The 25,158-nt window shown below is 56.2% G+C and overlaps 6 protein-coding genes across 6 annotated transcripts; 2 read left to right on the top strand and 4 right to left on the bottom strand.

Moving 5' to 3' along the window:
* Positions 1–88: 88 nt before the first annotated feature.
* On the bottom strand, positions 89–6,791 carry C8A04DRAFT_25704 (ankyrin repeat-containing domain protein; the record flags this gene model as incomplete). Its single annotated transcript, XM_062779661.1, has 9 exons — positions 89–312; positions 386–630; positions 705–846; positions 977–4,275; positions 4,338–5,523; positions 5,584–5,757; positions 5,819–6,218; positions 6,312–6,711; positions 6,766–6,791. 9 exons carry the CDS (start codon positions 6,789–6,791, stop codon positions 89–91), a joined length of 6,096 nt encoding a protein of 2,031 aa, XP_062639851.1.
* Positions 6,792–7,634: 843 nt separating this feature from the next.
* Positions 7,635–8,633, bottom strand: C8A04DRAFT_25703 (uncharacterized protein; the record flags this gene model as incomplete). The annotated part of the gene is made up of 1 exon (XM_062779660.1): positions 7,635–8,633. The coding sequence occupies one exon, from the start codon at positions 8,631–8,633 to the stop codon at positions 7,635–7,637; it is 999 nt and encodes a 332-aa protein (XP_062639850.1).
* Positions 8,634–9,065: 432 nt separating this feature from the next.
* Positions 9,066–12,872, top strand: C8A04DRAFT_25702 (uncharacterized protein; the record flags this gene model as incomplete). The annotated part of the gene is made up of 7 exons (XM_062779659.1): positions 9,066–10,516; positions 10,584–10,908; positions 10,975–11,004; positions 11,071–11,435; positions 11,509–11,854; positions 11,958–12,183; positions 12,253–12,872. 7 exons carry the CDS (start codon positions 9,066–9,068, stop codon positions 12,870–12,872), a joined length of 3,363 nt encoding a protein of 1,120 aa, XP_062639849.1.
* Positions 12,873–13,617: 745 nt separating this feature from the next.
* On the top strand, positions 13,618–15,147 carry C8A04DRAFT_25701 (uncharacterized protein; the record flags this gene model as incomplete). Its single annotated transcript, XM_062779658.1, has 1 exon — positions 13,618–15,147. The coding sequence occupies one exon, from the start codon at positions 13,618–13,620 to the stop codon at positions 15,145–15,147; it is 1,530 nt and encodes a 509-aa protein (XP_062639848.1).
* Positions 15,148–16,337: 1,190 nt separating this feature from the next.
* C8A04DRAFT_25700 (uncharacterized protein) lies at positions 16,338–18,553 on the bottom strand (the record flags this gene model as incomplete). Its single annotated transcript, XM_062779657.1, has 5 exons — positions 16,338–16,670; positions 16,741–17,275; positions 17,335–17,586; positions 17,645–18,244; positions 18,366–18,553. The coding sequence occupies 5 exons, from the start codon at positions 18,551–18,553 to the stop codon at positions 16,338–16,340; spliced, it is 1,908 nt and encodes a 635-aa protein (XP_062639847.1).
* Positions 18,554–22,735: 4,182 nt separating this feature from the next.
* C8A04DRAFT_9727 (kinase-like domain-containing protein) lies at positions 22,736–25,158 on the bottom strand (the record flags this gene model as incomplete). The annotated part of the gene is made up of 2 exons (XM_062785600.1): positions 22,736–24,928; positions 24,988–25,158. 2 exons carry the CDS (start codon positions 25,156–25,158, stop codon positions 22,736–22,738), a joined length of 2,364 nt encoding a protein of 787 aa, XP_062639846.1.

Raw genomic sequence — 25,158 nt, 5'->3', positions numbered from 1 at the left:
GGATGCCGATCATGTCGGACTGAGTCCGCATCATACGCTGTCAGTAAGACCGGCTGTTATCTCTCAAGGGCCCAGGCCTTCCGGTTTTTTAGTCCGAGTCCGAGTCCGCTTCCGAGTCTGGCGACTCTGACGGCCCATCATTCGCCCTGTCCTCTTCCTCGGAGCCTTCTGCAGGCCGCTGCCGCCGAGGCGCATCGGGATCGAAATCCCATGGCCCGCTGAACCTGAACGACATCTCGACACCAACGTTGGCCGTGCTGGTAAAGATCGCTGGGTACAACTTCGCGCCCGGGATGTTGACAAACGCCTTGCCTGGCAGCGGCGGACGACACCGTTAGCCACGCCAACCGCCCAAGCCGGAAGTGCAGGGAATAGGTTTACTTACCCAAGTACTCCCCGTTCTTTGTGAAGAAGACCGACTTTGTCTCCCACTCAAAACCGCACCCGACCGAGAAGTCGTCGCTGGAGAAGGTTTGGCTGGGTGGGATGTTCCGGTTCTGGGACGAAAGACCGGAGGCATAAACATCGCCGTCGTCACCGTGATACCCAATGGACAGCGATGCGATTCGACCAAACCCGAGCATCCCAACGAGGTCGGCGGAATCTTCACAGATGCCGATGCCAAGAGTGCTAGGCAAACGGGCAAAACGCAATGGTCAGCAGTCAGATCGTCACACGGAGATAGAAACTAGGACTTGGCCTACTCCACGACCTCGCAAGAGCCTTGGGGGGCTGTAATGAGGACCTCAAAGTACCAGTCCCGGTCGGCAGGTAGGCAATGGTTGGCCCGGAAGGTGCCATATGTGGCGTCTTCGAAGTCTTCATCGTCCAGTGGGTAACAGGCGCCTGAGGGAGGTAGCTTCAAGTCAGCTACGGCTCAAGCTTTTATGAAGCAAAAGAGGAAAAGGGAAAGATACGGGATGTGGGGGGTGTGGGGGATGCGGGAAAGAAGAGAAGGAAAACGAGCCCAACATACGTGCCACTCTCACCGTGTCCACCGTGTTCTTGTCAACAACCAAACCGCAAGCGTGGTCCCCCGGGCGCAATTCCATGGGCCTTGGGGCCGGCGGGCAAGCGACTTTTGCGCCGGATTCGACCAGCATGTCATTCACGCTTTGAAGGTCGTAGCAACTTGCCGTGTACCGCGCCGTCCAGCCGTCAGCGTCCTCTGCGTCGAGATTGAGGCCAGGGACACTCAAGAGGGCCTGCAGAGCATACTGTTTGTCGCGAGCTACTGCTCCGTGAACAGCCAACTCGCAAAGCTGTGCGTACTGTGGAGATTTCTTGAGCGCGTTGTTGACGGTGTCGAATACCTCCCGTTTCACGGGTAGCCGACATGCCCAATACAAGAGGCTGTGACCTCGTCCGTCCTTTTGTTCCCAATCTGCGCCTTCGGTCTCGATAAGAGACGCCAGGATCCCAGGGTCTTCTTCCTTGATGGCACGTAAAAGTGGCGTCTCGCCCGCTCCGTCGCGGCGATTCGGATTTGCGTGAGCTTTGAGTAGCATCGAGACGAGTTCACCATCTCCCTTCATCACAGCGTACATGAGAGGGGTCCTCCCGTCAGCGTCCGTCTCGTCAACCTCCATGCCAGGCCACCCATCGTCAAGCAGCATGCTAACAACGCTGCTCCTCTGCTTCACCACCGCGAGGCCGAGCAGTGTCCCGTACCGCTCATCGTCCAGTTTCAGCTTGCCGTGGACTGGCGTGGTCTTCTGCAACAGCGTCTTGACGACATGGGCTGCTCCGCTCGTCACGGCGTTGCGTATGGCGAGCCGCACCTCTCTTTCGTCCAAGCGCTCCAGCAGCAGGTCGACAACCTGCCCCTCATCTTCGGAGACCGCCAAACCAAGAATGCACAAGCCCTCTGGATTCTTCACCGCAAAATCAACTGGGTTCGGCTTGTCCAGCTTGTTATGATCGAGAAACACCCCGACGCACTCGACGTGGCCATGCAGCGCGGCGAGTGCGACAGGTGTGTAGCCCCAGTCGTTGGCAAAGTTAGGGTCGGCGCCCAGGTTGAGCAGGAGACGTACACACTCTGCATGGTTGTCGTAGGCGGCGCGGTGGAGCGGCGTCACGCCGGAGTTGTTGGCAATCCGGAAATTCGCCCCCTTGTCGACGAGCGCCTGGACGCTCTTGACCTTGCCCATCTCGGCGGCGAGGAGAATCGGTGTCGATCCGCGGTTGTTGGGCTTGTTCGGGTTCGCACCCAAGTCGAGCAGAATTATTGTCAGATCGTCGGACCCCGTGTCGCTAGCATAGTGTAGCGGCGTGCGGCCCGTCTCGGGGTCTTCGATGTTGATCTCGATGCCATCACCTGAAGATGATCCTGGGGGAAACTTTTCAAGCAGCAGGCGGGTAATCTCGAGGCCACGATCCGGGTCAAGCGTAAAGTCGTAACACGCCTTAAGAAACGCGGTAATACCATCACACGGCTCATTGGGCTTGAGATTTGCACCCTCGAGATCGACAAGCGCGTTGATGGTGCCGAGAACTTTCTCCTCAACGGCGATGTAGAGCGGAGTGCGACCTTGTTCGTCGGTAATGGAGACACTTGCCCCAGCTTTGTGGAGCGCTTGGACTATTGCGGCCTTGTCTTTCCGGACGGCTAAGTGAATCGCAGCGTTTCCAGTGTCATCTTTCCAGTTGAGATCTGGAGATGAGGCGATCGCGATGTTGAGCAACTCTTCCGAGTCCTTCTCGACTGCGAGATGAAGAAGCCCCTGTCCTGCACCCCCCTTGTCGAGCTCCAGCAGTTCTCGCACGATACCAAGGTGATCCGCAGCAGCTGCTAGAAAAAGGGGCGTATAACCGTCTTCGTCTTTGGTCCTCAAAAGTGATACTGCAGCCTTTTCCTCTTCTCCCCCTTTCCACGGCAGCAGCTCTTTGCAAGCGGGCCCCTGGCCATGCTGTGCGGCTATGTGGAGAGCTAGCTGACCACGTTTTGTGGATTGGGTTATGCTCGCTCCGTGTTGCCGGAGTTGCTGGATGACTGCGAGTTGGCCCGTCTTGGCTGCGATGTGAAGGGGGGACCAACCCAGATCGTTGGGGAAATCCACAGGCACATATTTCCCCTCGAGTAAATCGCCAACCAAAGCGGTCTGGAAACTCTCAACGGCCAGGTGCAGAGCGGTATTTCTCTCGGCATCGCCCAACGGTGATATCTGGTCCGGTTCAGACTCCTTGTACCACCGTAGGATCTCCAAAACACCCTGGGGGTACTCAATCGCACAAGCATAGGACACGGCATTTGCGGCGGTTTTCTTGTTCACGTGGTGGCGTGATCCTAAGATAGCCCTGATGATGCCCAGATGACGGTGTTGTACCGCGATCTCGAGCGGGCTCACAGCTGGCCGTCGCGACAAACTCGAGCCAAACTGGACAACTTCATCCCCTCGATCATCATCGCCTTTCTCAGATGTTGCAGACGCAGCATTGATGAGGTCGGCCGTGATACCCAGATGCCCAAATTGCACGGCGATGTGGAGGGGAGTATGGCCGACATGGTTCTTGACGGAGCGGCTAGCCTCCAGCTCCAACAACAGCTTGACCGTGCTTCGGTGGCCCCCAGAGACGGCCAAGTGCAACGCAGTGTTCCCGTCGCTGTTGGCAGCGTTGATGTTGACAGGGGAACACGGAGTGACTTGTGGCTCTTCCTTGTCTGTGCCGTTCTCGTCACCAAGGGGTAGTGGCCCCCGTTCTGAGCATCGTACCAGAGCCCGCACGACAGAGGTAAAGCCTCCCTCGGCCGCGTACATCACAGCGCTGTAGCCCGACTTGTCCTGCAACGTAAGGTCGGCCCTGTTGTTTGCAAGCGTTTGTGAGATGTCCAGCTGGCCAATCTTACAGGCAAGATGCAGCGCAGTGAGCCCGGTACTGGTGGCCGAGTTGACGGGCGCGCCCCGTTCGAGCAGCTCGCCTACGGCCTTGATGTGGCCTCCCCTCGCAGCCTCGAGAAGCACATTGTAGCCGTTTTCGTCAACCGCGTCCAAGTCGAGCTCGCCGTCGCCGTTCAGCAACGCACGGAGAACGCCATCGTGGCCGAACCGGGCTGCCTTCCTCAGGGCACCGGGGCTGCGTATTCCCCGGTTCAAGAGCAGTTTGGCAATCTCGACAAACCCGCCTTGCGCTGCAGAGTCAAGAGACACTCTCAGCTGTTCGGAGGAGTCCTCGCAAAAGCCGGGCTGCCCGAGGAATTGTTCTACGACTTCCACCAGCCCAAAATGTGCGGCCACTTCCACGGCCGAGGTAGGCAACTTGCCGTCATGGCGACTGACTCGAAAGTAGCCAAACATGCGTAGCAAGGTTGAAAAGCTCTCAGCGTTGGACGTAACTCGCAGGTCTGGCGGGCGGCCTCGAACTTGTCAAGCGCATGACGATGGTGATGGGCCCAGTTGAGGCACGCGTACTCTGCCAGCCAAGACTCCCTCGACAGCCCGTATCTTCCCGGCTCCGCCGACGGCGGTACCCAGTGCTTGCCAATAAGATTCAGATACTTGAGACACTGAGATAGGAGGTAAAGGTGGCCGTCCTGCGGCAAATCGGGTCCCGACTTCTTCCGCAGGAAATCGCCGTATGTTTGGTGTCGGACCCGCACTCTGTCCCCTGAGACGACAATGATGGGTCCCAATACCCGTCGCAAGTCGTCGGCGGGGTTCCACGAGATGTGAGATTTGAACTGATCCAAGCTTTGGGTGTCGGTCGTCATGCTGAGGGCAACACAGACGGCAAGCTCCGATGGTCTCAGGGGCCGAGAAGCATGCAGGACCCAGGGCACAGCAGCCACCTCAACCGCGCGGGGCCGCGTCAGTTTTCTCCATTCATCATCAAGCGCAGCCTCCAAGGAACCAGGGACCCTGTCGAGCAGCGCATGCATGGCCGAGGTGGTGGCGGGAACGGCAGTGGTCTCGAGGAAGCTGAACTTTTGAGCCACCTCAAACATGGTAGCTGATTCATTGCACAGCTTTTGGATTGCCTTCTCTCGCAGAGCTTTCTCCCTCCAAGCCGGTCTGCAAAGTGCGAGCGCATCCAGATGGGCCGATGCCAGAGATTTCATGGTTTCGCGTCTCTGATGCTCCTCCACAACGTCAACGACATGGCAGGGAATATCCGAACCGGTTCCCTGGCACAGATTTCCCCGGTCAGTTGCAAGTAGCAACTTGAGCGTCAAGGGTGACTGGGCAGCTTCTATCAAACCCTTGATATCACCGAGGACCTCTTGCTGAGCTCTAGAGGCCAAGAGATGAATGCCGTGGATGACGCAATACAGCGACCCGCCAGTATGAGCCGTCGAAACCAGCGAGAACAACAGGCCTTTCATGGCTTCCTTGGTCAAGATGGACCACTCCACGAGCCACGAGCACAAGGGAAGGTGGACTTGGGACTGGAAGAGAGACCGGAGAGTTTGCTGGCAAAGCGAAAAGATCAGGTCTTCGGCTGGACGGCCGACGGCCGTGTTCGAGTCCCGCTCGGCAAAACTGAACGAGAGCACGAGATCGCCCCTTTCACGCAAGAGGCGGACTATTTTGGATGTCAGTAGGGTAAGCCCAGAACCGCTGGGGCCTACCAGATTCAAGATACAGCTCTCGGCACTGTTCTCAACCCAACTGCGGTACCAGTCTGTGTTGGTCACCCAATCGTTGATGGTGTGCGCAGCAGGGGCCTGTGAGTGCGTTACCGAGTCCCGCCCGCGATACTCTTCTGGTTGGACATCCCATATGGCTTGCAGAAGCCGCGTGCGGGCATCGTGTGGCTCTATTGCGAGGATGTGAGACTCGTATTCCCATCCACGGCGGGGGCAGTTTGTAAATCTCACCGCTCGGGCTGTTGGGCAGACATTTCTTGATGGATTCGACAATGGAATCAGCGGCCGGTTCGTCACCCCTCAGCTTGAGGACATGGCCAATTTCGCAATCGAGACGCGTACTAGTAGCAGTACTGTTGTGATAATGGCCGCCACACGTTCTTGGGTCAGCTTCAAATACAGCTCCAGGTCGTTGTTGGTCCGGGTAACCCCTGGAGAAGAAGTTGACGACGCGAAGGCCCTCCAGAACGGGTCGCGACTCCCATTCAAGCTGATCGATGGCTCTCAGGAGGGAATGGACAAACGACGCCACGTCTGGCCAAGGTGCTAGTTCCGAAGACGCCAGGATTTGGAGTACTAGTCTGTCACGCGTACGCCGACCCAGCGTGGTGTGGGGGGTGTCAAACAGCATCTGCGGGCAACCGGGTGTTAGTACGGTATGTACCGGCGCTGAGAGTTGAAGGCAGGTGGTCGTTTCGGGAAAATGAGAAGGTGCTCTTCATACGATTGCAGCTATCGATTCCCTAATCCAATGGTAATAACGCTCCGACTCGGCGAGGACAAGCGCCTGCTCAACAACATAACTCCCAATGTCATGGCAGATGATGATCCACCGGGGGAGGTGAGCCCCGGAATCTTCCTGAAGCTGTGCTCGCTCGGCATCGAGGTATCGCAGCAGCTCCTCGGCGCGCTCTCTAAGGTCTATTTCGGGGATGTGGGCGGACTCTTTTGTCGACGTTTGGTCGAGACTCTTGATGCCATGGAATGTGTTGAGTCCTGCTTGAGGGAAATGCTGTGCGAGGAACCCCATGGGTGTATGTGGGAGCGTTTCCTCACCATCCTCCTCGGCCGCTGCGTGCACAGCCTGCTCCCCCAGGACCCCCGTGACAATCAATATCCTAACACTTTGAGGTTTGTCAGATTTGCGGGTGCTAAGACGGGGCAAGGTCAACACCCACCTTGTATGGAGTTGCACCTGTTCCATTCTCTCAGAGACTATGCTTCCTTGAGTTCACTTCTAGCTGCTAACATAGCATGACCGCCGTGGATGTGTGTCAACGTCGGAACAGCCTCCTGGTTGGGGTCCGGAGCCAAAGACTGCGCGGGGGCACGAGGCCGAGTGGTTCCGCCTCAATGAGAGGGAGACAAATGCCATGGGCCAGTTGCATGTACCTACAACTGGCTGGCAGCGCCCCCCCCCCCCCCCCCGATGAGCTGCTGAGCAAAAGACAAGGGGGGGGCCTGGACCCGACTGTCTAGGTGTGTTGGCGTGGGCGTTGGTAGGTCGACATGGGATGCAGTGTTATTGGTGATGATGCGAGAGGTGAGGTACCACTGCATTTCGAGAATCAATATCTGCTCGAGACTCCTAATTGATATAGGTATGTACAAGGTTGGGAATCATATATTTTATTGAAGTTTTATTACAATTGAAAGTTATTGCGTTTTTAGGCGATTTGGTATGCAATCGCAATGTTGTAGAGGTATAATATTGGGAGTCTCGAGATATACATTGTAATGTTTAGGTATATAAGGAGCAAGGTTGGAGGTCCTTTGATCAACGCCGTAGCTGAATTTGGGTGTGGCATTGATCAATTCGCCTCTTACTTTGCTTGGAATGTACTCCGTGAAAATAGACAGCGACATAGTTGATTAAGACGGGACGGATGCGAGAGGTAAGGTAATACTGCAGCTCAATAATCAATATTTGCTCGAGGCTGAGCACGACTTTCGATCATGTTGAATGAGGACAAAGACTCTCTGCGATTTCTGCACCAACCCCCCAGTCCCCCGCACCGTCCATATTCAGCAATAAACCCGAGCAAAGCTATGCCGTTGCCTGGGCTGGCAAGGCTGGCTGGCCCTCGACAGCGACCGCACCTGCCGCGCCTGCAGCGCCGGCCGCTCCAAGACCAGACTTTTCCACGGCGATTGGCTGGGCTCCCAGAACGGCCGTCATGGTGTGCACCACCACATCTTCGTGCAGCTTCAGCCCGTGCAAGTTCGACCAGTCGATTTTCTTCACGTACTCGGACAGGAGGGGGTCCTCGGCGTCGAGGACATGCGTCGGCGCAGTGATGACCGAGTCTTCCACCACGGGTACACAGTGCTCGCGCGTGCCAAAATGGCACAGTTTCTTGATGGTGTCCCGGATGCTGAAGTTGCCCTCAGTCTCGGCTTCCAGACTGAAGGCAAACCGGCGCCCTGGCTTGCGCCGCAGAATGAGAGCGCCCCGCAGAAACGACGGCGTTCCCTTTTTCTCGTCGGCGTCCTCCTGCATGGTCCAGATGACAGCATTGTCGTCGCCCCAGTCCTTGTCCAGGACCCTCCGTTCGCCCTCGAGTCGCACAGAGTGTGCCCTGATCTTGACCTTCTCCGTCTCTCGCCCAGCCCCGGCGTTGAAGCCGCCATAGGGCAGACCCAGGTTTGCTCCCAAGTTGAAGTTGTTCTTGACGTTTGTGGGATCCGCTCGAGCATCGATGGTGAACATGCCTTCGGGGGCAATGCGGTAGATGTCTGGATCCATGTCCTCGTCGCCAGCGGCGTCCCGGAACACAAACTGAAAGCTGGCCCTGACGAACCTCTGCGTCTCCCGGTTGCTGATCAGCCTGAAGTCAAAAACCAGCAGGCTGGCCTCCTCGCCATTGGGGGTGATGGTTCCGTGCCCCAACAGCGCCAGCCTCACCCGCGCGGACAGCGTATCTCCACGGTTCAGGAGGACACGTCGATAAGTCTTCCCCGGCTGGTTTTTGTGCCGGTACTGGCCACCGGTCCCCGCTTCGGCGTCGTCGGCAAGAGGCTCGAGGATAATCTCAAACTCGTCCATTGTGGTTCAATCTGTGGTGGCCGCGCTGACGTTGTCTTGGGAGAGACAGGATTTGAGTCTTTGGCCCCGGGCTCGGATGGGCTCAACCTCTTAAATAAAACCTGTGTGGTGTCGACTAATAGTGGTGGCCGTGTCTGTCGCACCGTCAAGGTACATGCAGGCGAGACAGGACACTCTCCTCGGCTGCGACTGGCACCCCATGGCTGCTTTCGCAAGGTGATCGGCGAGCAGCCTCTCTGACTTTCTGACTCCAGGGCTGAGCACTGAGCACCGAAACGCGAGCCACCCTACTCGGGACCTTCAAGACGTTAACAATGTGAGCGCATCCTGGGCTGCATACATCGCTACTCCACTCATCTTGATCACATCAGCCCCCAGTAACTACCACATATTCTTTTTCTTTTCCGACATCTAGAAAGAAGCCAGCCCTCCATGCACAATCCTCACCCAGTACCGTCGAAGGGGGGGATGGACGTCTCGGAGCGGGCTGGAGACAAAGCAGAAGTTGGAAAGCCCGAGGGCGGCGATGAGAAGCAGAGGATCGCAAGGAGGGACTCGGCCGACGACGTCCCCGCGGGGAAGAAGCCGACGGCTGGTGCTCCATCCCATTACAGAGGGTCGCCAAAGCCGGGGGCCAACGTGCGTCGGAAGAGAGACATCTGCGAGGAGCTGAGGGAACTGGTCAACCACGATGACAGCGATGAAGCCTTTGAGCGATTCCGGGCCGACAAAGACTTCCAAGGCGCCTTCAAAACAGACAAGGAACGCAAGGCCTCCCGCTCGCAAACAAGCTGGCAGGTATCCAAAGGCAATATCCTCCACCAGCTAGTGGCGGGAAGCCGGGAATGGGAATTAGACGACATCTCAAAAGTACTGGCCCGCATCTTCAAAAAGCCCAAGGGCGGCCGCGGGCTGAAGGTGCTTCTCGAAGACGATCCGGGAGACGGCACGCCAGTGTTTCTGGCCCTCGCCGCCGGCACCAACTGCAACCCCCGCTTCATCAGCGCCCTGCTGAAGCTGGATCCGCTCCCCTCAAACCTGGGCAAGGTCCTCTGTAAGCCGTCTCGGCATCACAATGAACCCTACTGTCTGCATGCCACGCTGCGTTCCACGACACGCAGCAACTTCGCCGACATCAAGAAGATCATCGAGCTGATGCGCCGCCACAAGCCAAAAGAAACGGGCACCAAGCCGGTCCTGCCCTTTGAGGACAAGAACCGGGATGGAAACACGGCGCTTCACCTGGCCATTAGGGCAGCCCCTGTTTTCAGGAGCACCCATGGCTCGAATGATGCCATTGAGCCGCAATTCTTCGATGTCAAGGAGGCGCTAGAGCTCATCGAGATACTAATTGAAGCCCACCCCAAGACACTGGAGGTGAAGAGTCAAGTACCGGTAGACAATCGGCCATCGGCAGGGCGACGGTCCGTTGACCGGACTCCTTACCAAGAACGCATCTTCCAGCTTACCGAGCAGTTCAAAAGGGACCGCGCAACCCATTCTGACCCTGTTCCAGACGGCCATCGGGATGGACCCGAGTCTGGAAGAGCTAGCACGTTGATCAAAAACAAGGCGCTGTCGGTGCGAGACTATCTCTTCATGGACGACTTCCGGCGGTATGTCATCAACGACCCGGTCGCTTCTTACATCAGCTACTATTGCATCAAGCACCTCCCGAGAGAGTTGGTCATGGCCTGCCTGTATCGTCGGGGAGAAGAGCTCCTGACCGAGTTTGATCTCCTGGGATTCCCGCGCAATATGATCAGCGAGACGTACCTCAGGAGCCTCGAGACTCACGTGCGATTTGAGCAGACCCTCAAGTACGTGGCTTTGCCGCGGCTAGTCTATGAGCCGCCGACGGCAGGCACGTCTCCGAACCAGGCGTAAGCAGAATACGGACCCCTAACAAGAGCTGAGTAGGTACTGACCAGGGATTTTGATTGCGGCAAGTATGAGTAGCGATGCTCTGAGCCGCAAGAAGTCTTCCAACTTTGGCCGCATCTTCCAGTGGCTGCACGACAGAAACGTTCGCAGGATTGAGAGGGTGACGGTCGAGGAACAAGAAGCATCCGACCAGGACTTGACCATCATCAAGTGCCTCAAAGACTTCAGGGTGGAAGTCTGGGAGTGGACAAAGATGGACCTCTCAGCTGAGGTCATTGCCATGTCGTCTGTCGACGTGCGCGAGATAAGACTGCACTCGTCCGGCAACCAAGCCGTCTTGAGAGGGTGGTGCGCTCCCGAGGGCTTCGCAAATAAGACCAGATTCCCCAAGGTGAGCAGCCATGCTCCGGTTCATCCCATGACTCGTGAGAGGCCAAAATGCTGACATCTCTCCAAGCTTACTACCATCTTTGTATCATTTTATGAGGTATATCTGATCTGGTAGCTACGCAGTCCGTCCTTGACCACTTAAGTTAATTTGCGTCACGAACAGGGCCAGGAAGACAGACAGACGCTGCAAGAGTATGGCATGGAACTGAAAAGCAGTCTAGAAACCCGCAAATCGCAATGGCCCGCGGAGAAAGCATCCGCTCTACAGGCACTCGCCCAGCAAGCCATTGAACTGGCAGAGACGGCGACGGCCACCCAGTACAGCAACGAGCATCAGCAGCATGCCGACAAAATTTCCCAACTTAAATCCAAGCTTGAAAAGCTCTTGAAGCGGGAGGCCACGGCGGAAACTTATGACGCCCCAAACTCGTCTGACGGGACGGATGGACTCACGGTAGAGTTTGACATTATCCCACGCGGCATGGCAGGGAGCGCCTCGACGACGGATAGACGCGCCGTTAAATCGGGGCAAGTTCTCTCCCGATGCTCCAGGACAGATTGGTACCCGCTGATAGTGCATGTGCTGACCAGTCGACAACAGCGAAGGCGGCCGCATCACTCGGACCAAGGAGTTGACCAGCTTCTTCCGCAACACGGTAGCCCGCAAGGACCCAAAGGCAGTCAAGATTGCCGTGATCGACGACGGCATGGACTCGGCCCTGCACATTGTCGACGGGAGCCACGCCAAGGTCTTTGCCGGCAACTCGTTCTGCACCTCCCTGTCGGATTCGATGAACGCCTACTACGTCCCGCAAGGCAGCCATGGCACCCGGGTTGCCTCGGTGATCTGCCAAATATGCCCCAAGGTGGACCTTTGCATTGCCAGACTCGACGAGCAGAACCTACGGGGTGGCGAGAGAGTCATCAACCCGCTCTCGGCTGCAAGAGTGAGTGCCCTCCCCCCCGGCCCCCCCGCGGCCCCCCAATGCGATCATGACATTATTTGGCATTGAGTTTCTGACTCCCTCTCGCGGTTGCGGGCAAAAACAGGCTATCGAGTGGGTGATCGAGTGCGGAGTCGACATCATATGCATGAGTTGGACCATCGAAACCTCGGGCGAGGATACCTTGGACCCCCTGAAAACAGCCATTAAAGCCGCCAAAGACAAGGGCATCATCATGTTCTGCTCGGCGAGCGACCAGGGCGGCAGTTCCCGCCTGGATTGCTACCCAGGCGCCTTCAGCAACCAGGACGGCCATCACTGCATCCGCATCGGCTCGTGCTCCTCCTCGGACCTCCCCTCCATCTGAGTGAACGAGGACCAGATCGACTTTCTGCTCCCAGGCGAGAAGATTCTCATCAAAGACAGCGATGGGACGTCAGATCACCAGACAGGCAGTTCGTACGCCACCGCGGTGGCTGTCGGCCTGGCCGGCTTGCTGATTTACTGCACAATGGCCCTCGGCTCAGGCATCCCGCCGTCCTCGCGCCATCGGGCGGAGGACAACGACGACGGGGGATACGAAGACGGCCAGGACGCCGCGACTATTGGGGACGCCGACAGCCAGTACAACGACGGCAATGGCGGAGAGGTGGATTCCGACAGCGACGAGAGCGAAGTAAACGGCCATGTCGGCGGAGCGGCCGCAGGAGAAAACGGTAATGTCGGCGAGCCCCCCGCGCCGCCACCAACCGCAGCGGCGACCAGCACAATTCCGGAAGAGTTCAACTGGGACCGACGTCTCATGTACAGCATGTTCAGGAACATGGCGCACTCTGCCACCGGGGCGGCCGCGACAAAGCTGATCATGCCTGAAAAGTACATCATCGAGACGCTCAAAAAGTCTCTCAAGTGCCAGCAGAACCTCGGCAGACTCAAGTGGGATGCTACGTTCCAGGCCGCGTTGGGGAATCTCTTAAAGGAACTCAAGGTCAGTTCGTCCTTCCGGCTCCCCGCTTCTTGAGCACCCACTGTTGCCTCTTTACTAACTAGGTACTTTGACTGGTAATTAGCGGGGCTCTGAAAGCCGAGGGTGACGAGGCAAACAGAAGATCATGCGGGGGTTTCCGCAGCAGGGAGATATTCGCTCTTTCCCATAAACCGTAGATGAACGGCTCCCAAGTTTAAAGGTTTCCCAATTTTGAGCCGTTCAAGAACGGCTTACAAAGCAGAATCGGTTAACCAACCGCTCTTTCCTCGGAGTGGTTTACAAAATAGGCGGTTTAGGGCCTCTAAGCCAGAAGAAAACGATTCAAGTACGACTTAAGTCCTTGGAACGGTTTATTGCACAGGGCGGGGTCATATTCGCTTACGGCGTGAGCCGTATGGGTGTATCCGGTATGGTCCACAGGGGCGAGACCCCCATTGGCGGCAGGCAAGCCCCATCTCCCGGGCGAGCCAGTCCGATCACCCAATCACATGGCGCCGCTCAGGTCCAAACGCCTGCGGGCAGCTGCAAGGGTGAGCGCATCTGCACTGATCGATGGAGTTTGACGCGAACTTGCTAGTTAGTTAATGTTAAGGCGAGACTGTCAATTCGCACCATTCTACTTAAACCCACCTTCGTTCCGATCTTTTAACGGTCTCTTTTCGTCTGAAGCCCCTCCATCCCAACTTTCGTCTTGTCTCATAGGCTGGCGTTCCATACCCGGCACCCCCAAATTCCAAATTATCTTTCGTTTTGTACACTACCACTTGACTTTTCTACAATGCCCCCAGATATTTACACCGCCATGGAGCCCGCAACGCAGCAACAGCAGCTGCCGCAGCAACCCTCCTTCACGCAGCGCAAAACCGCCCTCCAGCCCAACCCACGTCTGCTCGCCCTCGCACCGCTCAACCCCCCAAACCACGAAGACTACACCTACCCACCCTACACCTCCTACATCCATCGCCGCTCCGTGCCCACCACACCCACCCTCCTCTCCAACTCCCCGCCGCCCTTCACCCGCGGCGTCTCCGCCCCCTACTCCCTCGCCCAAGCAGCCCGCACCAAGAGCAAGAAGCCCTCTACACCCTCCTCCACCCCCCGGCGCAACAGCAAGCGACCCAGCCACCGCCGATCCAAAACAACCGAAAACTCCCCCACTACCCCCCGCCCGTTCCAATCCTCCTCGAGTAGTTTCTTCCCCGACACCGATTTCCTCCTCCGCGTCGGCGCCGTGATCGCCTCCGAGGCCCGCGACGCCAAAGGCCAGGGATGGCTCGCGACACGCGACAGTTCGGCCGCGTCGACCCCCGGCGTCGGTGTCTCCGACTACGAGTACACCTACCCGGCCTATCGCCCGGACGAGGAAACGCTGGCGGCGCGCCGCCGCGTGGAGGAACAGCAGCGGTTGCGGGCTGCGCGGAGGAGTCTGCAGGCGAGTCGGAGGGGGAGTCGGGATTTGGGGAAGTTGAATGGCCTTGCCAACAGTCATGGGCATGGTCACGGTCTCAGCGAGGAATTGACTATGTCCCTGGCTGGGCTTAGCCTCACCGGCCCTGGTAGCGCCCGCAGTGCAAGTCAGGCTACATTCCCTGGCCGCTGGCCCGGTGGTGGCGACCGTACCAGTCGGCCGATGACGCCTATGGAAGAGCGGCGGGCGGAATTGCTCGTGCTCGCGGAAGACGACCCGGCCGTGCGAGAGGACTATTTCAATTCCCGGGCGATTGCGGCTGCTAATGCTGCTCATGCAGCGGCTGCGGCGGCTGCTGCTGCTCATGAGGCTTCGTTGAGGCCGCAGCCGGATTTTATCGGGTTGGATGAACGGCTGGAGTTTCCCGAGCGGTTTGCCCCTCCTAAAAGGGAAGAGGAAGAAGAAGAATACTCGGAGGACGAAGAAGAGTATTTGCGGGCATATATGAAGGATAAGGGTGTTCTTGGCCGGTTGTTTGATTACTTCGTCGGTCGTGAAGACGACGACGACGACGCGTACGCAGACGACGAAGAAGACTTCGAGGAAGAGGACGACGACACCGTCAACAACGACGAAGCCGACGACGAAGCATACCAGAACGGTAAACCCCGCAGCAGAAGTGAAGGAGACAACGAAGGGTGGTGCGACGTAACAGCGGAAGCGGAAGCAGAACGCCAGCGACAGGTGCGACGATCGGCGAGTTGGCGCCGGTTGCAGGAGTGCACGGTCATACCTCTCGACTGTACCAACGACCCGCCGCCGAGGGAAGGGGAGAAGGGCGGGGTGGTGAGTGATGCTGTGTGGTTGGTGAGGGTCGCGGCTAAGGCGATGTTTTGGTAGGGGGTTACTGGTCCGATTGATACCTTGAAAGAAGGTTCTTGAGGGTTGTTCGGGGAAGCTTACTGGGGACTTGATACCGTAGGAAGGTTTACTGGAAGGGTCTAATGGGGAGAAACAAAAGGAGGGGTGGTGTTCAGGCGTTTTGGCGAGGCTGACAAAAGGGGTTGACAACGGTTGACTTTGGGATTTGAGATTGACTTTTAAGTTCAAGGCAAGGCTGTGAGACTGGTTTGACGGGTTGTCAGCTAGCAGCTCTACTACGCCCCGTCCCCCTCTACCCCCATCACCTCGCATCGCATCACTTCATATGGCGGCACGTTGCGGCCGAGTCCGTTAGAATATGGGCTAGGCTGGGTTCCCTCTTGAGAACAATGCCAGGTGGATGGATGGATGGACGGCGAGTGGTTGGACGGTTCGTTCCAGCGTCAGCTTACTACAGTACTTATAATACAGAATTGAACAGAAACAGAATAATCCTAAGCGCTTGTAGGAATACGTTAATTATATACAGTATGTAGCCACAGTCACTCAACTTTCTACAGTAGTATCCTGCCCACTAGGTCGGTCACCCCGACTAGTATCATTCTTGAGTTGGGTGGTTGTTAACTTGGGGAACCCAGCACTCGCTCGCTCGTGTTATTACGCGAAATCCAAGAGGAGGTATGTGAAAGAAGGTAAGGAGATAACTACCTCAGACAAGAGAGTCCTCTAACCTCCCCTGTTTCTCGAAACAACGATGTGAACATGTTACGCGACACTCCTGTTCAGAAGGGGGTCGAGCAACTGGGCAGCACTACCTGGTGCCGTCACCTAGGTCAGGGGTACATACATATACCCCAGTCACCCTTTACCTGACTAGGGCCTTCTACCGTGGCTAGTTTATAGCCTGCGCTTGGAGAAGGGTATCTGAGTTTTCTTAACTATGGTACGAAAGAGTCATAGAGTGGGCGGTGAATATAACGGTGCACAACGTCTGCTGTCCAAATGCCCACCGTTTTGTTATATACCGACTTAACCCAGCTTCCAACGCCTGCTGCTCGCTATCACTCATTTACATCTTCTCATCATATAACCTTCTCACCACCACAAATTCTCCACCTCCACGAACTCTCTCACATCCTACTTCGGCTCTCGCCTCCAATGACCCCCCCGACACCGGCCTTACACAACACCTATAGTAAAATCCAAAACTAATGAAACTCCGCATCCACCCTCCCATACCTAACCCCATCCACCTTCAACTCAAACCCCAACCCCGCACTATCCACAATCATCTCGAGCGTAAAATCCAAATTATCAAACTCCACGCCCCTCGTCGTCGTCAGGCGGGTAAACAAACTGCGCGGGACCGCCGACAAGTCCGTCGTCAGCGTGCACACATTCACCAAATCCCGCGTGTAAGCGCGTGGCGGCTCGTCGGCTTCGCAGGCGATTAGGTCGTCTGTTACGAGGAGCGATTGGCCCGGGCGGAAGTTGCGCGTGTAGTGGAAGGCGATGGGTTGCAGGGGGGATATGGCTTCGCCCTGGGGGGGTTGTCATGTCAGGATTTCTCATGTTTGGTTATTTAGGGGGTTAGTTACTGGGGGAACGTACCTTGGCAATATGCCACTGCATCCGATCAGAAACCATCCACCGCTCCCACAGCGGTGACCAATACCGATCCATGACCGAGTGCTTCTCCTCATCATACACCGTCGCATACGACGTGCCGTAGTGCATGCGCGACTTGCGCGAAATAACCATATTCCCCTCCAGCCCGCGCAGCACCGCCCCACGCACGACCGCCGTCCACGCATACACGGGCTGCATGACCTCGATAGACGACGACGCCTGTTCCCGCAGCAGGTCGACATTGGCGTTGGTGGGCCGCTCGCTGTAGGGTGGGGGCGCCGCGCTGGTGAAATGGGATTTGAGGCGGCGGTACAGGTAATCGCTTTGGCCGAAACCGCCGACGAGGATGATGCCGGAGACTACGCCGCCTTTGGCGCGGAGGGTGTCGACTTGGCCTTGGACGAGGTCGCAGACTTCTTTGACGACGGGGTCGAAGATGTCTTTGATCTCGTCGCCTGTCATGACGAGGAAGCCGGAGTCGAGGCCGGCTTCTTCGTCGTCGGGGAGGCCGGGGAAGCTGATGAGTCAGTTAGTAAAGGAGATATACAAAAGTTTGAGAGGGTAAAAAGTACGTACGGAACATTAACCTCCTGGTGCTCGTCCTCGTTAAAGTTGCGCTTGACAAACTCCTCAAAGTACCGCAGCCCCATTTGCCACGTCTTGCCCTTCTTGGTCTTCATCTCGTCGAACCGGCTCTGCCCGATCCGCCCCTTGACATGCTCCTCGAACCGGTAGTTCAGGAACGCACTCCCGCAGAGCCCGCCCGTCCCGACCGCCGACTCTTCCACCCGGATGGGTTTTAGAGAGACGATCTTGTACGCGATAAGACTGTTGTCTGTCAGCAAGTCCGTCTCCTTCTATGAAGAATGATCGTACAAGAACCTACTCAACAGTCCCCCCACCTCCATCACAAACAATAAAGTTATCCCCCACTTTCAAATTATTCGGCTGGATCGCCTTGAGCGTATACACCGCCGCGGCCTCGGGCTCACTAATCATCTGAATCTGCGACTGCGCGCCCATGCCCGCCCGTTCCGCCGCCTGCAGCGTAGTATTCTTCGCCGCATCCGACCACACAGCCGGGCACGTCAGCACAAAATCGACTTTTGTCGACGCCATGAACGACTCGCCATACCGCCGCTGCAGCGTGTCCATCGTGTGCTTGTAGATCTGCGTCAGGTAGTCGCTCACGGCGTCGACGACCGTCTTGTGGTACCGTTTTAGCTGGGCGGCGGTTTCGAGCGGGCTGACGTAGAAGGGCAGTTTTTGGGACCGGTCTAGGAAGAGCTTCATGCACCGGAGGCGAGACTCTTCAGGCTTGAATTGGAAACCCCATTTTACGGTTAGTGCGGTGCCGGCTGGGGCGTTGGCGGGGAGGTCGTAGGAGATTTCGGTTGGGACTTTGTCTGAGGTGATGCCGTTGCCGCCTGGCCATGTCTTGATGATTTCGATGTCATCTGGTGTTCCCGTGTACACCGCGGCCACGCTGGGACTGTGTTAGCTTACTATCTTCTTGAGTTGAAGCTATTCACACTCACACACACTCCCTCACAACACTATGTGTGTATGTTTGTATGAGTGTGTATGAGTATAAGTGACCCACTCACCCAGAGAAAGTAGTCCCAAAGTCTACACCGACGATCAGCCGGTCGTTGATAGACGGCGGCTCAATGGCAAGTTCCCGTAACGGGCTGGTGAGTGCCTCGGCAGAGTTGATCTGGCTGTTGGTGAAATAGTTTCTGCTGTCCCGATTCCTCTGGCTAGGCGACGGGTGCAGGGGTGAAGAGATACTCATGATGCCGGCGGCCGATCTGCTCTGCTGTAACTGTAACGCCTTACAGGTTCATGGCATGGAAATAACGACGAGAATAACGCAAAGGGAATGTCCGGTCCCGCCCAAAACGGACGGTTCGGGCGCCGTTGTTTACTTCCCGCCCCTGAGAGAGAACACACGACTCACGGGCTCGGGATAAAAAAATGGCCAACGGAGTATCACCTCGTACAACCACCGTAAAATGGCCAAAATAAAACAAAAACGAAAACGAAAAAAGAAACCACGACAATCCAAACCCTAACGGCTGCCTGAAAACCGGAATCCCCCCAAAAAACTAGCCTCACACCCCAAACCTAATCGTCGATGTTGTGTAAAGCCAAGCCAAATCCGTGACTCGACCTCGGTGAGGCAGGCAGCGGGACTTTGAATCTTCTTCCCAGCGAGGAGGGGCTGACAGGGGGCACGGAACTGCAGCGGGGGGGCAGCGCCCTGAGGCACACTGAAGAGGACAGCTAAAATGACGTTGAAATACAGGGGGACGAGCCGCCCAGGCGCAAGCAAGACAGGCTGAAATCGCAAAGGATGGGATATGCCGTGACGCAAAGCCTGGTTTGTTTGTTGCTGGGTGGTGAGAAGCCGTCCTGGCGTATCGAATGCTGCTGCCTATGCTCTCCTACAGTGGTGGTGCTTTGGTGTGGTGCTGCTCAAGCAGATGCGGGGTCCAGCCCGTCTCGTGCTTCATGCGTCTGGTCTGCCCGCGCTCAGCTGGGAGCCTCAGTGCCTCAGGGCATTTCCTTGTGCCTGAAAAGTGGGACTTATGATTTTTAGTGGGTCACGTGATGTCGAGCGTCGGCGCGTTTTTGCGACGTTGCATTGTGATATCAGCAAGTCCGAGCTGTGAAGAAAACTAGACATGCTATTGCGTCTCGTGCGTTCACTAGTCGAACATCCTCCAGCTAACTCGTAGGCATCCAAGTGGAAGAATCAGCAAACCAGTTTTTTTGATAAACCTGCGAAGAGAACGACACGGTGACAAATTTAACTTCCGTTTGATGCCCCACATCCGAAGTCCACAAGCCTCACCCCACACCGAGCGCCACTCGTCTCGTCCGATCAGAAAACTGCAAGATCAGATTTGTCCAAAAAGGGGGTGGCTTCCCAAAACGACCACCCGATGCAGAGTGGCGAACCACCGATTCCAGGAACAGAAACAACCAGAAACACATCCCGCAGAATCTCTCCGTGCTGCATCTTGTGTTCGTCTGGCGTGTGACAGGCAGAGACAAAGTGAAAAGCCGGGAGACACAGATGTGAAAAAAGCAGCCGATCCCCCACGTCGGCCTCTCTGCTAGTTGTCCCGACGAGTTAACCATCTCAATTTGTTCATGAGCCCATCAAGTGTACGACCGAGAAACGGAAGCCATGTTCACCTACACAGCAAAGCAGTAACGTAAATAAAAAGCCCAACCACAGCCAAGCAAACCAGCTCCATCAAGCACATGTGAGAGCCCACTAACACAGCCCAGCGCCCCCGTGTCTCGGATACTTCCCCCCTGATGAGCGATATGCCTGCCACCCTGGGAGCCTGGCAACGCAACCGCCCTAGTCAGATGAGTATCATCGCACGGCATGGCTGGCGGACGCCGCTCCCGCAGCGGGCAAGGCGGCCGGGAAGGTTGGGAACACAACATGTTGAGACCTATTTCCCGAGGAAGAAGAAAATATCTCGCCCGGTAGTTGTGTGACTTAGGTGTAGTGTAACGTTATAACTTATGGGGGGGGATGGTTATCCGTTAAGAAAAAAACCAAAAGGAATACGCTACGCTAGTGTACGGATACAAAAACAGAAGACAAAAAGCATCACTGACGAACTAACAAAACAAACCCACCTGTACACTACCAGCCATCTGCCGGATGATCTTCACCGGCGCCCAACCCAGAAAGCGAAAACACCAAAAAAGAACCAAACCCGCCACCTCCCACGACTCGGCGCATGGGCGTCGACAACAGCGCCTCTGTACCACCACCCACTTGCCACCGGTTGCGCCGCTAACGTTCTCCCCTTTTCTTGCCCTTTGAACTATTTTCTCATTTTTCGCCACCCCTCATGTCCATCCGTCCCAAACAGGCAATCAACATCCTGCACAGTTGACAGTCACAGTCAGCCGTGCGGGTCCACTATTCTCAACTGAGACATATGATCCTCGCAAAGGGCTCAAGGGTAACTGACTGGAGAGGCACAGATGTGAGTGCGAAAAAAATGGGGTATCAAAAAAAGGAACAAAAAAAGAGTGAGATTGCGAGGAAAACGGGAGCTTGGACGCGGGAAACCCCGTCTACCGTCTACCGTCTGCCGTCCACTCTACACTACCGTCTACGGGTCTAACGCTGCTGACCCGTTGACATTGACGGGGTCTATTATCTGATCGGGAAGTTCCCCGGGGAAGATCGATCATATCATGGGAGCACAAGACAAGACGGCATACGGAAATGAACCCGGTTAAGGTGCGGTATCCCGTCGTTATGTAGTCAAGGTAGTCAAGATAGTCACATACACTACGGATAACTAGTTAGCGTACAATACAATACAAACTTAGCAACCTTCAACTCGTGGGAGACCAGCGGGTAGGCGATCCCAGTTCTCATGTAGACAGTGGGGTTCTCTCTGATCGACGACTTCCCGGCTCTTTGTCTTTCTGTCTGTCTGTCTGTCTCGTGGTCCCGTGGCGGACGTGGGCGACATGGGGGAAACGCGGGTTACCGGGGAAATGGGTCGGGGTGTTCAGAGGGGGTTGGAGATGAGACAGGGTAAACAAGACGTGAGCGTGCTTCATCGTAGTTAAGGGGACGAAAGGCCGGTGGCAATATGAGCGGCTATGTAGGCTATTCAAGAGTGGATATTGTTTAAGCTGCATATCTAAACTATGAACAACGTAGTGTAGTTGGGCAAAGTTTGTGAACTGAGTATCACGGCCCGATCAAATCGTCGAAGCTTGCAAGACCGTCTGTACCTTGAACTATTACAAACATATCTGAGCTTGAGTGTACCGATACGATTACAAACAACGGACAGACATAGCAAGCCAATGACAAGCAACATACCCAAAATTATCTTGATTCAGAGGAGCAGCGTTGACCAAATTCCCGACCCATCCCGTGGTATCCTATCCCGCCCCAATTCCCCACACCCCATCCAGTCACCAGCAAAAACCCCAAGGTTACAAAGATTGATACAGTATGTAAGAGTACGGTATGTGCAAAGAAGGGGAAGAATCAAGCGTGTGTGTGTGTAACGCAGCAAGGTTTGGTAGTAGATAGGTACTTATGTGTCGAGAATAAGGAGGATAAAAGGGACTGAGAGATGATAGATAGCTCCTTAGGTAGTGAGAGAAGTAAAGAGAAAAAAACACACAGCAGCCCACACAACAAAAAAAAAAATCCAATCACATCCAACCCTCCCTCCCTTCCGCCACGCCCCCTTCCCCGTATCCCCTATCCCTATCCCCCAAAACGCTCCCCCTAGCCCAACTAATAATGACAACAGCTGTCTGGTGCGCAAGTGTTTTCGAAGAAAGATGACATAGGAAAACCAAAAAGAAATACAAGCATCGCCAACAGGCCGCAGCGAGCGGTAGTGACGACAGTCTGTGTGTGGCTTGGTGGTAAGGAGAGGTCAAGACCAAGAAATATCCCTTCCGGCCTTTCCCTCCTTCCAATCTATATAAAAGGGGGTATTGTAGCAGCTCGAGTTGAAACCCAAAAAAGCAAGATGTTGTAGAACTCGACAGATTTTTGATGACAGACAAAAAGGAGAGAAAAACAAAAGTATTAGAACTTGGTATGTCCGACAAAGATGAGTGACAGCGATACCGATCCCCAGGGGGTATTCGCAAGAGTGTGAAAAGAACAAGCTTGTGCAAAGCTCGGCAAAAGATCGCTGCGACCAAAAGCGCTGCGTTTGATGGCCAAAACAATGTGAGTGAGTGTGAGAGAGATGAGAGAAATGTGTGCGAAGATTCGCTTTTGACAAATACCACCGAAGAGGAAAACCGAGAGGACGCGAGAAAATGAGCGATGCGACCCAAAGTGTATGATGATGCCACCCAAAAAAGGAAAACAAGCCCCCAACACCGACCCATGAACCCCGTCTTGGCAAGACTTTTGTGTGCGTGTGCGTATGACAAGAGATAGACGAAGGTGCGTTTAAAAGCGGTTACCTGCTGCCCAGATGCTGGCCGATGCGGACGCTGCCCAGTCGTTTTCGTCGTATGGCGGTGTTGGCCACTTGTGTTCGACCGCCTGCTTGTTGTAGTTCAAGGGCTTGGGCGTGATGGCCTCCTTCGCATCGCCAAAAAGCATGACGTTGCCACTCGCAGAGGGTGATGGGGTCGGGTATGGGTCGGCGATCGCGGCGTTGCTGACGGTTTGACGCAGATGGAGCTGCTTCTGTTCGTTCTTCTCCATGCGCTTCATGGCCCGGTGGGTCGAGGTGAGGACCTCATCGAGAAGCTCGTCCTCTTCGTCGGGAGCATCGTACTGGTTGACACCCTGGACGGCATGAGACCTGCGTGTCCGGCTGGACACAGGGCCTGTCCTGGCGGCACTCGTCAGGTTGTCCACCGACCTAGGCTGGTGTTGAGGCAGAGAGTTGTGACGCTTGAGCGCTCCTCCGGCCATCCCCTGATGGACTGGCGGGGCAGGGGGGACTTCGGAAACCCGCTTGTCCAGGGACTCGTATGTGTCTTTTGGGACGGGGGCTGGAGGTGGGCCGTCAATCACCATGGACGACCGGTTGCTGCCAGCCCAAGGCCCACAGCCTGCCTGGGTTTCAAGATCATCGTAGCTAGGCGAGATGGGTGTCTGATGCCGCCCGGAGAACCTCCTTGCGCGCTTCCGGAGGTGGGAGAAGAAGCTCTCCTTGTATCCACCAGTCGGTGAGGCAAGGCCAGACTGCCCGTTGAGTGCGCGCTCGGCCTGTTGCCTGTGAATGTCTGCGTAGTGGTTGGTGCTGGACTGCACCGACAACTGGCGACCAATCTTCTTGGAACCCTTCTCCTCCACCGGCAAGACCCGAACACCATTCGCGTATGCGTCATTGTAAGGAGCCCTGTTGTTAGCCTGGGCAGTCACAGCGTCGGATAGCGGCGAGATTGGGCGGATAGTTGGGAGGATAGGCATGGGCGCAACGTTTGATGGGCCGTTGGTCCATGTTGACCTCTTTTGAGCCGCCGGCCTGGGCTTCGGCGCGGGGGGCTCAGGGGCGACCATGGGCTGAGCGCGAGGAGGGGCTGGAGCTGGAGCTGGAGCTTCCTTAACAGCAGGTTGCGCGGCGACCGCCATCACCTCCACACTCTCAGTGCGCCCAATCAACGACTTGCGGAACCATGATGGCTTCGACGCCGTTGACGCCGAAGAAACGGAATCCTTTCCCCTGCTCACATCCGATTGCTTCCGGCCGAGGATCTTGGAGGCTGATGACTTGGGGCGCAGGGGGTCCACAGCGTCGGTGAAGTATTCGTGGGAAATCGCTTGCGTCGATGTAGGGCGGCTCTTGGGGTCCCACATGAGACACCAGGTAACGAAGCGAGCGAGCGAGGCGGGCCATTGAGGGGTTGGCAAGAACGTATCCATCGAGTGAGGCGCCATCTTGGGGAACGAGAACCCGAGCTTCCCAGCGAGGCGCGTCCCTTCCCTCCACTCACCACCACCAACGGGAAGACCGGCCTTGTTGGTCCAAACCGCGGGGCTTCCCATGATCTCACACACCCTCCACACTTGGTCGACCTCGTTTCCACCAGGGAACAGAGGCTTCAGGGTCGCAATTTCTACCGCCATGGCACCAACAGCCCAGATGTCCACGGGAGCGGAGTATTCACCGGCCCTCAGCAGGACTTCTGGTGCGCGGTACCACCTAGTAGACACATAAGTCGTGTACGGGAGCTTCGAATGCGTTTCGCGTGCCAACCCAAAGTCGGCAATCTTGACGGTGTATGTCGGCGGCGTTGATGGCGGGGTTACCAGAGCAGAGTACCGCCTGAAGGAGTTGCTGTAGTCGGAGTGGGCCGAAGTCGAGACCAGAATGTTCTCGGGCTTGATGTCGCGGTGGAAGAAGCTGTGGGCGTGGATATGCTCAAGACCTTGCATGATCTGGAAGAGGATGCTCTTGACACTGCCATTGTCCAGGCACTTGTGGTCCCTCGCCTTCATCAACTGGTAAAGATTCCCCTCCATGTATTCCATGGCAATGTGAAGCTTCTTGCTAAAAGGGTCGAGGAAGATATCGAGGGCCGGAACAAGGTGGGGGTGGGCTGGTAGTGTCCTCAGGAACACGACTTCCCTCAGCTCCATGCATGCTGTGAAGGAGTCAAAAGTCTTCTTCATCGTCTTGATGGCAATCTGGTACAAGGTTAGTGAACCTCAAGCTTCGCGAAAGGACAATAGAACAATCAACGTACCACTGTGCCGCGGCGAGCGACACTGGCGCCAGCACTCCGTACCCGGGCGAGTACGACGCTGCCAAAGCTCCCATCGCCAATCTCCTTGAGAACCTCAAACCTATCCTCAAGAGCCATCCCGTTGATGACTTGGGTAGACCCCCGCCGGGTCAAATCTTGTGCTACTGTCAT

This window comes from Dichotomopilus funicola, assembly GCF_033296635.1.
Source record: "Dichotomopilus funicola strain CBS 141.50 unplaced genomic scaffold C8A04scaffold_8, whole genome shotgun sequence".
Lineage (NCBI taxonomy): Eukaryota > Fungi > Ascomycota > Sordariomycetes > Sordariales > Chaetomiaceae > Dichotomopilus > Dichotomopilus funicola.
The sequence above is the reverse complement of the archived record's forward strand: the minus strand, read 5'-3'. Positions and strand labels throughout refer to the sequence as shown.